This window comes from Argentina silus (genome assembly GCF_951799395.1).
Source record: "Argentina silus genome assembly, chromosome: 3".
NCBI classification, from domain to species: Eukaryota; Metazoa; Chordata; class Actinopteri; order Argentiniformes; family Argentinidae; genus Argentina; species Argentina silus.
The window spans coordinates 20,742,265-20,753,977 of NC_139657.1; the positions used below are offsets into that span (position 1 = coordinate 20,742,265).

Consider the following 11,713-nt stretch of genomic DNA (forward strand, 5'->3'; position numbering starts at 1 on the left):
GTGGGTGTGTGTGTGTGTGTGTGTGTGTGTGTGCGTGCTTGTACACATGCATGTGTGTGTGTGTGTGTGTGTGTGTGTGTGTGGGTGTGTGTGTGTGTGTGTGTGTGTGTGTGCGTGCTTGTACACGTGCATGTGTGTGTTTGTGTTTGTGTGTGTGCCTCTGAATCGTGCCAGGAGACAGACAAGAACAAGCAAACACATCTGGGGAAAGGAAACAGGGCCACCAAATATGTTCCTACTCTACACACCGACGTTTCATCCAACATGTTCTAATCACAGCTATCTGTTTTCCTTCTTTACCGCTCTACTACTTCTAGTCATTAATTAGACAGTAACTTGAGGCTGGTTCCTCTGAATGTGATGTTAGAGCTTCTCACAGCTTCACTTGCCTTTGGTATCAGTTGTTAATTTGTGCAGTGTGTTTTTAGCTAGATCTCTTCAAGACATTTCCATAGGTTTCCATATATGTACAGTAGCAGATATCTAACAGCAAAAACTCTTTCAATTGCATATTCAGATCTAAGATCGCTGTGCTCGATGAATATATTGTCACTGTGCATCATCGCTATTACCTCCATAACTAGATTATTGCATTGGTCCATTAATATTTTTAGTACTCTACTTATCTTTGGATCATGATGACAGTGATAAATTAGCAATAATATAATATCACTGGGTTTGATATTTCATTTTGCTTTGTTCATCTATTCAGCTGTAAAGCTTTTCATTCATATCCTCCTTCATATCAGTGATGGGATTTGAAGTTGTCATCGTTTCCGAGAGTCAATTAAAGATCTGAGGTCCTGTCAGGTGGGAATGTGTCAAAAGAGATGAGACGAGAGAGCCCTGACAATATAGTTTCCTAGACTGCTCCTTCTGTCTTTCTTTTAGTATCTGTGCTTCTATGCTAGAGTGCAATAATGCAGTAGTGGGTCCTCGGACCAGGGGGCTCTTTGATGGTCCATCAGTGTGGGGGAGGAGGGGGGAGTTTAAGGGTGGATGGGGGAGCCTGGGGGAGAGGGGGCAGCATATACAATATTGTCGGGACGGAGAGGCACCAGGTGGCTGTCTGTGGCAGCTATATTTGCTCCCCCCCTTGGTCTGTGATTCCCTCCCTCTTCCTCCCAAAGCGCTGACATGTCTGACACATGTAACCAGCCAACCCCACAGATGTCAGGGAGGAAATTAATCTCTCTATTTCTCTCTCCTGGACTCCTCTGAGCCCCCTTGTGCACCCCACCTCCACCCTCCACCCCCCAGGCCTCCTCTCTTCCTCCTCTGAGAGGACTCTGTGATGTGTTACCTTTCTAATGAAGGCCTTGTAGGAGAGGCCATTTCACACTGGATTCCCTTCAACACCCCCCTGACATGTTCTAGCATTGGGACACGAGGCTGGGCTATTTGTTGTTTTCCTACACCTCTGTGTTGTCAGTACGGTACCTGTGCCATGTGGAGGTGAAGCTGTCATTTCCATCCACTATCAATGTCCTGCAGTTATGGAAACCACTGGACATTAACATAGTGCAAGCATCTGAAAATAATGGGAATCAAAAACAGTGTGGCATATGGGTCCCTTTGTATTGGTTTAATATGTATCATAGTACTGATATAGCACCACTTTCCTGTCACACCAAGGATGTCATTTTGAGCTGTGGCCGTAGTTAATTTATCTAATCTCACATGCAGTTTTTTTTGTGCTGAATAAATAAAATACATACAGGAAAAAAATACATACAGTTCATATCAGACATGAGGCTCATGGGAAATTTTAGAAGCAACATATTTGAAAGTCAATAGTCTGCCACATCCATAGGGAGACGGATGAGTACTTGAGTACAATTCTGAATGTTAGCGTAATTATGGTTTTATTTACAAACAATATCATATTTTAATATAAGGCAACTGCTCACAAAAAACCCCACTTGAGGTCCTTTGACATTTTTCAAAGCACCTCTGAACAAGCCACATCTTTCATCATCAAACACACAGACCCAAAAGCTAAGATAAGCTCTCACCATCCAAAGTCACTATGCTGCTTAAAAAGTAGCATATGTTGTGCCAGGCTGGAGAAGCAATCACAAGATGTGTTGGTGTTTGTGCAGCACAACTGCATTATATGAGCATTGTTTCATGCTTCCAAATTCCAATGTATTTTGAGAAACCAAGTACTACTTGACAGTGACTAGTATGTTCATGCTACAGTATGTCCTCTAAAAGCCATATATTGTATTTCCCAATCAAATGTATGTACATGATTTTTTCTGTTGATTCCCACATTGTCTGTTGAACCAAAACCAATGTTCTTGTCCATGTCTGGTTGGTTGACCAGTATGTTCTCTGCCCTGGTTCTGTAGGAGGTGGAGCTGTGTCGACTCAACAGCCAGGAGAAGCTAGGTCTGACGCTGTGCTATCGGACTGACGAGGAGGAGGACATGGCCATCTACGTCAGTGAGGTGAGAGAACAACACTGAGGCTGAGAGCAGCCAGGGAGCCTGTGGCTGGAACAACAGCCAGACAACAGTGAGGGAGCCAGCCAGAACAACAGCCAGACAACAGTGAGGAAGCCAGCCAGAACAACAGCCAGACAACAGCCAGACAACAGTGAGGGAGCCAGTGGCTAGAACAACAGGCTTGGCTTGACTAAGACAGTCTCTCCAAGTCATACATATTTCTTGTGTTAGACTTTCATTTGATACCCTCCCACCTCCACCAAGATACTGTATCTTCCCAACTACAAAGGGTCTCCTTGTTGGAATTAAATGTAAATGATTGTCATCAAAAATGTATTCTGGTTGGTGTGTGTATCAGTTCTTTGAGGTTTCATGTTTATTTGATGTAAAATAGGGTAACAGAATTGACTACAATAACTGTTAACAACAATACCTATGGTAAAAAAATGGAGAATGCAGTTTTTGCATTTTAGTTTTTGCATTTGAGATGATTCATGTGTCTTCTTATTCAGAGTTAACTTTACGGTAATATTAATGTGTGAGAAGCAAATAATTTGCTCTTTTGGGGGGTTAAGATTGAACCACATAAGTGATTGAAATGAAATGAAAATAATGAACATCAGAGAGTCTGTTCATGAATATGATAACATTGACTAAAGATAGGCCTACATACAGTATGTCAGTCGGTCTGCAACATAATCATTTTTTTCAAAGCAATATCATGCAAACAAAACAGTGAATATAGGTGTCCCTGGTCTTTCTTTGAATGTAAATCCTTGTTCTTCAACTATAACTGACATATTAAATATACAATATTTGTGCCCACAGTCAAGGTTTTTTTTATTTCTCTCCCACTTGTTGGCGGCACGTACAAAGCTGTCCTCTTCTTTGCCCAACTTGCTCTCCCTCTCTTTTGAAGTCTGCTCAGACCCGCAAGGTATTTGCTGCTGAACGCGAGCAGAATACAGATCGCTTGCTGCCTTCTCAAGTGTTCACTATAAAAAGTAAAGCCAAGATGACCATGCTGCATTCAGATGAGCTCACTGAATGTCACTCGAGTCAAGTTATGTTTTGTAAAGCCTGATCTCACATAGGTAGGCTACGAATGTAAAGTACCCTGCATACCACAGTGTTTGTCATCAGGGTCATAGTCATAGTCATAGAGATACACTCACCGGCCACTTTATTAGGTACACCTGTTCAACTGCTCTTTAACGCAAATATCTAATGGTGTGGGGGATATTTTCTTGGCACACTTTGGGCCCCTTAGTACCAATTGAGCATCGTTTAAACGCCACAGCCTACCTGAGTATTGTTGCTGACTATGTCCATCCCTTTATGACCACAGTGTACCCATATTCTGATGGCTACTTCCAGCAGGATAACGCACCATGTCACAAAGCTCACATCATCTCAAACTGGTTTCTTGAACATGACAATGAGTTCACTGTACTCCAATGGCCTCCACAGTCACCAGATCTCAATCCAATAGAGCACCTTTGGGATGTGGTGGAACAGGAGATTCGCATCATGGATGTGCACCCGACAAATCTGCAGCAATGATGCTATCATGTCAATATGGACCAAAATCTCTGAGGAATGTTTCCAGCACCTTGTTGAATCTATGCCACAAAGAATTAAGGCAGTTCTGAAGGCAAAAGGGGGTCCAACCCAGTACTAGCTAAAGTGGCCGGTGAGTGTATATTATAATGGCTGGATTTCTCTAGTTTCATATTATGCAAGCTTTGTGCACACCCCCTTACTGTATTCAGTCTCCTGTGAGTAAAGGTCCTGGGTAGCCATGGTGTTGTTGTGACTAGGTGTGTCAAACTCAACTTAATGAGTGGGCCTTTGTGAAGGACTGGACTATCATGAAGATGGAACACTCAGGCGCCCAGCCATCTCCAGAGATCCACCTCTGATTCGATAGAGTGAAACAAATGGCCCCAGACGGCAATTGATTGGCCGTTGAAAGAGTGGCCTGCCCCCTCGCTCAGTATCATTAGTCACTGTGGAGCATGGAAAAGCATGGATACAGGTGTGTAGCATACGTAGCATGTATCCAAAAGTCTGTTCCATCAGAGGAATGGGGGGTACAGCTTAGTCCAACAGGGAAATCAAAAGATAAAGAAGGAATTGGCCCTTGATTGTGATGCTTTACTATACTTTCCCCAGGCACATGCACTGACAGGTTTGTTGCACTCGTTTAGCTTGCGAGTGCAAGTTAGAGTGGACTTGATACCTGACCATGGCAGCTGTAATAACACATCCTGACAGCTAAGGTTTTCCTCGGGCAGCACAGCTTCAACCAATCACCATTCCTTATTGAAAAAGAGAATTTGTGTTATTGAGGCTATCCTCTGTGGAGACATGTAGGCTTTGTGTTCCAAGCACTGAAACAAACAATCTTTTCCCCCCCAAACAGGTTGGTCCAAACAGTATCGCTGCCAGGGATGGTCGTATCAGAGAAGGGGACCGCATTTTACAGGTGCAGTAGGAGCAGTCTGTCTCTCTGTCCCCTCTCCTTTCCCGGCTTTCATCAAACGTGACATAAAACCCTTTTTATTTTGGCAACTCTTCCATTGTCTCCCAGCACGAGAGCCCATTCATTTTTAATGGCAGCACATTAAACGAGGAACTCGCCCCCTCTGTGACGGTTAGCGGGGAAGATATGTCCCCTGGCTGTTTTAGTTACCGAGTCAGCACCGGTGGTTTTTAAGAGCCCTAGTTTAGGGATGCACCATGCTCCAGATCTCTCCCCCCTCTCCCCCCCTCTGGGCGAACTGAGAGGCTCTGAGTGTTATTAACCCTCAGCAACATCCTTGGGCCGGGGACCCTGGGGGTTCCTATCGCCCCCTGAGGAGAGATTGCTAGTAGGTTGGAGGCACTAACAGCAGAGTCAGTGGACTGAATGGGCGATTACTGTACAGCTTCTCATTCTAATCTTAGGGTGCAGGTTCTGTAGGGAGAGGTGATGTTGGAGGATGCAATAGATAGAGTTAGGGGTCTTAGGAGAGAGGGAATATGTTTTTTTTAGGTTGAGGCAAGAGGTAGAAATAGTGTGCTCAAAGGAGAGGGAAATATTTTAGAGTGTACTATATGTTCCAGAGTAGGTTCTATAAAGTGAACAACATAATAGAGAAATTCTTAGTACTGTATGAATAGGTATTGATAAGTTCGGTGGAGAGCAGTAGCCTCCAGTATGTGGAGAGTAGAGTGCAGAGCGAGAGAGAGAGAGAGAGAGAGAGAGAGAGAGAGAGAGATGGGTGCGTATACAATGCAGTGATTAGAGAGAGTGAGGAAGCGTAAGCAGTGTTTGGTGAGAGATAATGTGCAGAGCAGCTCTCTAATTGTCTGTTGGCGCGTGTGTTGTGTGACTGATTTGAGCAGGGAGGGGGTTTTGTGAGGCAGGCCTGCACCCCGGCACTATTATCCCCCACTGACAGGCCCATTACTCTGTCCACAAAAAGATGGACGCCCCCTGTCAGGGCCCAGTTAATTGTGTGGCTAGATGTATGTATGTTGCCGGATGCTTTCATGAACAGCAACAGTTTCCGCCGGCCCATGGCCACTGTCCCGTTCATAATCAATGCACGATCCTGCCTCGGATGAAATACACAACTGAGAGTGGACACTTATGTACCAAAAACATTACATGAAAACACTTGTACAGTGTTTTCTCTCTCTCTCTCTCATTGTTTTTATGAGATAATTATCATGTTAATACGAGAACATTATAACGTGATCTGGTATTAACGTGATAATGGTCTCATAAAAACAGCAGCAGCAAAACAAAAATTGTGATTGGCAGCACTGCGCCACCATACTTGTCAGGACACACACTTAGCCTACAAGTAATCATTGTCACAATTAAACCTGCAGTGTATCCAAATAGATATACAACAAAACATAGCCTACATATTCAGGCCAAACACTAGTAGCTAGGCGTTATCACTAGTCTCACTAGCTAAGTCAAATGAGATTACTATTAGACCTAGAATGTATCCAACTCCAAGACCTTCAGGCTCTACCTTCAGGCTCATGTAAGCATCTGTGGGCTAGCCAGCCAGCTAACAAACTCCTGGTAGTTCTGGTATTTGGCTGCATGCGCACAGCTTTCCCTGCCACATCAGTAAAGAAATATTTATACATAAAGTAATAAGTCTGTTACTCTTCAAACATCCTGCATTCAGTCCACATTTCTTTTCTTTGACAAATTCATCACATAGTTTGCTAGCCATGTCTCTTTACAGGTATTTCACATGCCGCTCTGATGCAGATATCCTACCTAGCAACAAGAAACCACTCAAGCCAGTGTCAAATTAACTCCTGTGAGCTGTTTATTTACAAATCTCCTATTGGTGATTATATAGGGGACAATACATTTATAAAATAAACAATTCAAGGTTGTAAACACTGTTTCTGTGAGTTTGAAGAAATAATATTTATTTTAGCAGCTGGAAGTCATGGCGGGCCAGGTAAAAGTGCTAAATGAGCAGGCCATATGTTGTCCAGGTCTGCTGTAGGTGTTTATTTGTCTCTCTACCCCTGTGAATGTGCTTGTGTGTGTAAGTGTTTTGTTTTTATTGTCTGCAGATAAATGGTCAGGATGTACAGGACAGAGAGGAGGCGGTAGCTGTGCTTTCCAGTGAAGACTGCAGGAACATTGTGCTGCTGGTCGCCAGACCTGAGATACAGGTGAGGTCACCACCAGTGATGTAGTATGAAATGAACACAATTATAAACACACATACATGTAATCACAGACTTTTTTTTTTCCGGACATCAATAATATTCAGCACTAAGGGCTTTTGGATTAGTAAGAAAAATGTGTCCCAAATGACAGCCCTAAGGCTCTACCACTTGCTGTGCATTTCTCAGAGTAAACATTACCAGGCTATGACATGTCATCCCCATTCCCCCACCCCCAGTGTTGGCCTGCACAGAGACACCTCATCATGTTCTATTTTAATGTTCAGCAGTGTAATTGACTTCCAACGGTAAGCCATAAAAACTAATGGCATGCTAATATGGAGTGAGTTCAGGCCCAAAGCCATTGTGAATAGTAGCGGGGGGACGAGTCACTGAGTATGGTACGAGCCAGGAGCAATAATAGACTTTCCCATTGGTAATTAAATAGGTATTTCATAGTAAATCTAAGTCTTCAGATATGGATCCCATTTTGTTTGAGACAAGCAGACAAAGAACTGATGAATGACCTTGAGGAACAAGGTCAAAGGTCAAGATCCCCTGTTCATTGAAATGTATTGACTTATATCTGTCCGGTCTGGATGTGTACTTTGAATTTCTCATAGCTCCTTATTTCTTTGTAATATTAAAATAAGAAATGTGTGATTCGTCTCATATAGTTGGCTTGATGGCGTAAAGGCTTCACAATTCCTTCAGTAATCCTCCCTCCCTCCCCCTCTCTCCTAGCTGGAGGAGGCCTGGTTGGATGATGAGCACAGTGAGTTTCTGGAACAGCTGAAGATGGAGATGCTGGAGGAGCAGCAGAGAGAAGAGATGGAGCTGGCTGCCCTACAGGAACAGGAGGAACAGTGGCAGGACCAGGTAGGACTACACAACCATAACCACAGACCATAGATTTTACACTCTACTTTCTCCATACAAAATGTATACTGTACCTGAGGTATAAGCTTCAGTACACCATGTTCTCATGTTGATGTATGATGAAATGACTTTGACTCTATTTGAGCCATTACTGACTATTTGAAACAGTATTTCTCTAATAAACAGTGATTCTCAATGGAGTGGTTGATTATACAAAAATATGTATTGAGGTTCTTTCCAAACCTTGTGAAATGTGTAATGCCCTTTGAAAGTATGAATATGAAATATGAATATGGTAATCATATTTTAAAATGTAGTGTTTTGTCAAGAGATTAGCATACTATAAAATCCTTAGATACTGGAGTTCAAAGACTACAAAGCATGGTGAAGAGGGAACAATTCCCAAAGTAGCAGAGTTGTAATATAAAGCACAAGAATGGAGCAAATCCCAAGAAAGAATCCCAAGCACCCACATAGTGGTGCACTTTAGAAACTATCATCTAGTTATGAATATCATTCACTTTTTGTTCACAATTCTCGTATTCTCGTATACAACGTCATATTTTAGACTAGAGACAGCCAGGCAGTAAAGTATGACGTTGCACCAGAATGCTTTTTGGCTATTGCCTTAATCTGTGATATTTTGATTAATTTCAATACTGATTATATTTCTTTCAATTTCAGCCCAGCAGAGAAGAGGACAAGCTGAACACAGAAACTGCCACCTGTTCCACTCTAACTCAGGACAAGGACAGTGGGGTGGGATTTAGGAATGGAGACGAGGGCTCCGAACATGAGATCCTGGCCCACATCCAGAGGAGACTGTCCCAGTGCCTGAGAGACAGACGAGATGCCGATCTAGACACACAACACATGGGGAACACACACCCTGACTGTCCTGCTCATCTGGTGGAAGAAGAGGAGGAGGAAGAGGAGCAGGAAGCGGAGGGTGACCGATTCCAGCAGCTCCTGGAGCTGAAATGTCAGATCCGTAACAGTGGGGAGTACGACTTGTTCTACAGTCGACGCAGCACCATCGAGTGCAGCCTGGGAGAGCCAGCGGGCGTGCAGCGTGAGCTCCGCATGCTCAACGAAGAGCTGCGCAGCATTGAGCTGGAGTGCCAGAACATCATGCAGGCCCACAAGCTCCGCAAGGGCCAAGCACCGACGACCCCTGGCCACCCCATGCCCACTAAGGACCAAAGCCTCCGCCGTGGTGGTGACACACTCAGGGGCAAGCTGTCTGACATCAACGAGCGTCCAGAGAAGTCGGACAAGGACAGTTCCAGCGCCTACAACACAGCGGAGAGCTCACGTAGCACACCACTGGCCATGGACCGCTCCCCGGAGCATTCACTCCAGAGAAGGATGGTCAGCATCACCAACCAGAGGAACCTCCGTAGCAGCCTGGCCATAAGCCACTCTCTCAGCCCCAGCCCCACACGCAGGGCCCTCATCCCAGGCAAGGGTAGCAGCCCCGACCACAGCAACCCCTCAGAGTCGGACCAGATGGCCCTGGCTGACGATGAGAAGAGTGGCAAGGAGAAGACTCTCCGGGCCTCCCAGATCCCCTACCTGTCCCCGTCCCACGGCTCCCAGCACAGGCAGGCCAACATCCCGGCCCATGCCCGCCACTATCAGAGCTACATGCAGCTGGTCCAGCAGCGCTCGGCCGTGGAGTATGCCCAGAGCCAGCTTAGCCTGCTTAGCGTCTGCAAGGAGCCCCAAAGACCTGCTAACGAGCCCAAGATGGAGTGGAAGGTGAAGATCCGAAGTGACGGCACCCGCTACATCACCAAGCGACCCATACGCGACAAGATCCTGCGTGAGCGCGCCCTCAAGATCAAGGAGGAGCGCAGCGGTGGGATGACCACAGACGACGACGCCATGAGTGAGATGAAGATGGGGCGTTACTGGAGCAAGGAGGAGCGGAAGCAGCACCTGGTGAGGGCCAAGGAGCAGAGGAGGAGGAGGGAGTTTATGCAGCGTAGCCGGCTGGAGAGCCTGAAGGAGAGCCCCCAGAGCAGCAGCGAAGGACGCAAGGAGGTCAGCATCATCGAGCTAAGCCACAAGAAGATGCTGAAGAAACGCAACAAGAAGATCCTGGACAACTGGATGACCATCCAGGAGCTGATGACTCACGGGGCCAAGGCACCCGAGGGAGCCAAAGTCCACAACGCCTTCCTATCAGTCACTACTGTATAAACAAAACTAAAACACACACACAATCTACCCCATGTGGTATAATATACTTGCCTCGTTCAATGTGGCGTTTTTATGAGGACAATAGGAATATTTTTCACACTTTGTAACCCGAAGAGCATTTTGTAAAGAATTTACCAATGGTTTCATGGCATTCTTTTTTTTGTTTTCCATAATTTTTCATGTCACTCTCCTCCGGAAAAACTTTTTTATGAAATAACTGAGCAATTATTTTTCTGAGTTCACCCTGTAAATGGTGTTCCAAGTTATTTTCATAATTCTGTTCTGTTATGCAGCAATTACAAACCCATATAGGTCAAGACAATTGTATATTTATACCCCTACAGAGAGCTACCTGCAATTCCAGTATATCTCAACTTGTTTTTGTGACAAATATAACTGCCAAGAATGTATCACCGATTTCAGAACAAAGCTATTTGAGTGCAGTTTAAGATTCCTTAACCCAGCTGTTTAATGGTTTCAATCCAAGGACCTCTATAGTTTCTAAATCATAACAAACTGTGATATTTTACAGCCTATATTCTTGCATTGCTTCAATGCACCAGTAACTAGAGGGAGTTCTTCCAACCATACAGTGCACCCTGCACCAACAAGCTCTTTTCATAGCTTTTGCATATTTCTGTTTACATTATGTCTTACTTTTCATACATTATGTATTAAATGTATAATGTTACTCGACATAGCCTTAACAGTTTCAAGTAAATCCACTTTGTTGAAGCAACCCAGTCTCACAAATGAGTTATGTACTGTCTAGTTCACTGGTTCTAGGACTGTTAACTAGAAACATGGGTTTAAGGCATTCATTTTACTTAAAGAAATTAATAAAGTTTACATTTCAAATGCAATGTCTAGTAGTTTTACCAATTATAGATAATGCTATTTCTCATCACTACTACCACACAGTACCCATGTAGTAGACGATTGCTACTGAGCAGGATACAGAACTTGGCAGTACATTTCACAATTGTGAAATCAGATTGCCACATAATTGCATACATTCCAGTCTGGTTAAGTGTACAGCACATACTCACTTCAGATGCCTAATTTTCAGTGAAATATTGTACATTTGAACTTCCAAACCAATTCCTGTATTTGTTTCCAGTCAATGTCAATGGTCTTATTTCAAGTAATATGTAGTTGGCACACTTGTAGCCAAGTAAATGTGTGGTAATTGTGATCATTGATAAAACAAATGAGAATAAATTATTGTTTTTTTCGAAATGTATGGAGCGATGTGTTGAATGTACTGCTCAGTCTGATTTTTATTTTTACCACACACCACAGTGCTTGGAACACAATATATACCCAATATAAGTATTGGGTAACCATATAAGCCACAGTCATAATGCTCTGATAAGCAGAAAATCCTGAAAATCCTGAAATTCCTGAGTTCTCTTGGTTAATGAAGACAGACGTGAAACGGAGGTGTGAAGAAAGTAGTTAGGAAAGGTGCAATTGTACAAAAAGAA

General features: G+C 43.9%; 1 protein-coding gene across 1 annotated transcript in view; it reads left to right on the top strand.

Moving 5' to 3' along the window:
* Positions 1–11,354, top strand: part of LOC310802022 (PDZ domain-containing RING finger protein 4) — a gene marked incomplete at its 5' end in the record, with an annotated part of 38,490 nt that extends 27,136 nt beyond the window's left edge. The window contains 5 exons of the mRNA XM_083666266.1: positions 2,355–2,453; positions 4,876–4,938; positions 7,047–7,148; positions 7,887–8,021; positions 8,706–11,354. Coding sequence (XP_083522392.1) covers positions 2,355–2,453; positions 4,876–4,938; positions 7,047–7,148; positions 7,887–8,021; positions 8,706–10,226 — 1,920 coding nt within the window. The 3' untranslated portion in view covers positions 10,227–11,354. The remainder of the gene's footprint in view (positions 1–2,354; positions 2,454–4,875; positions 4,939–7,046; positions 7,149–7,886; positions 8,022–8,705) is intronic.
* Positions 11,355–11,713: the final 359 nt, after the last annotated feature.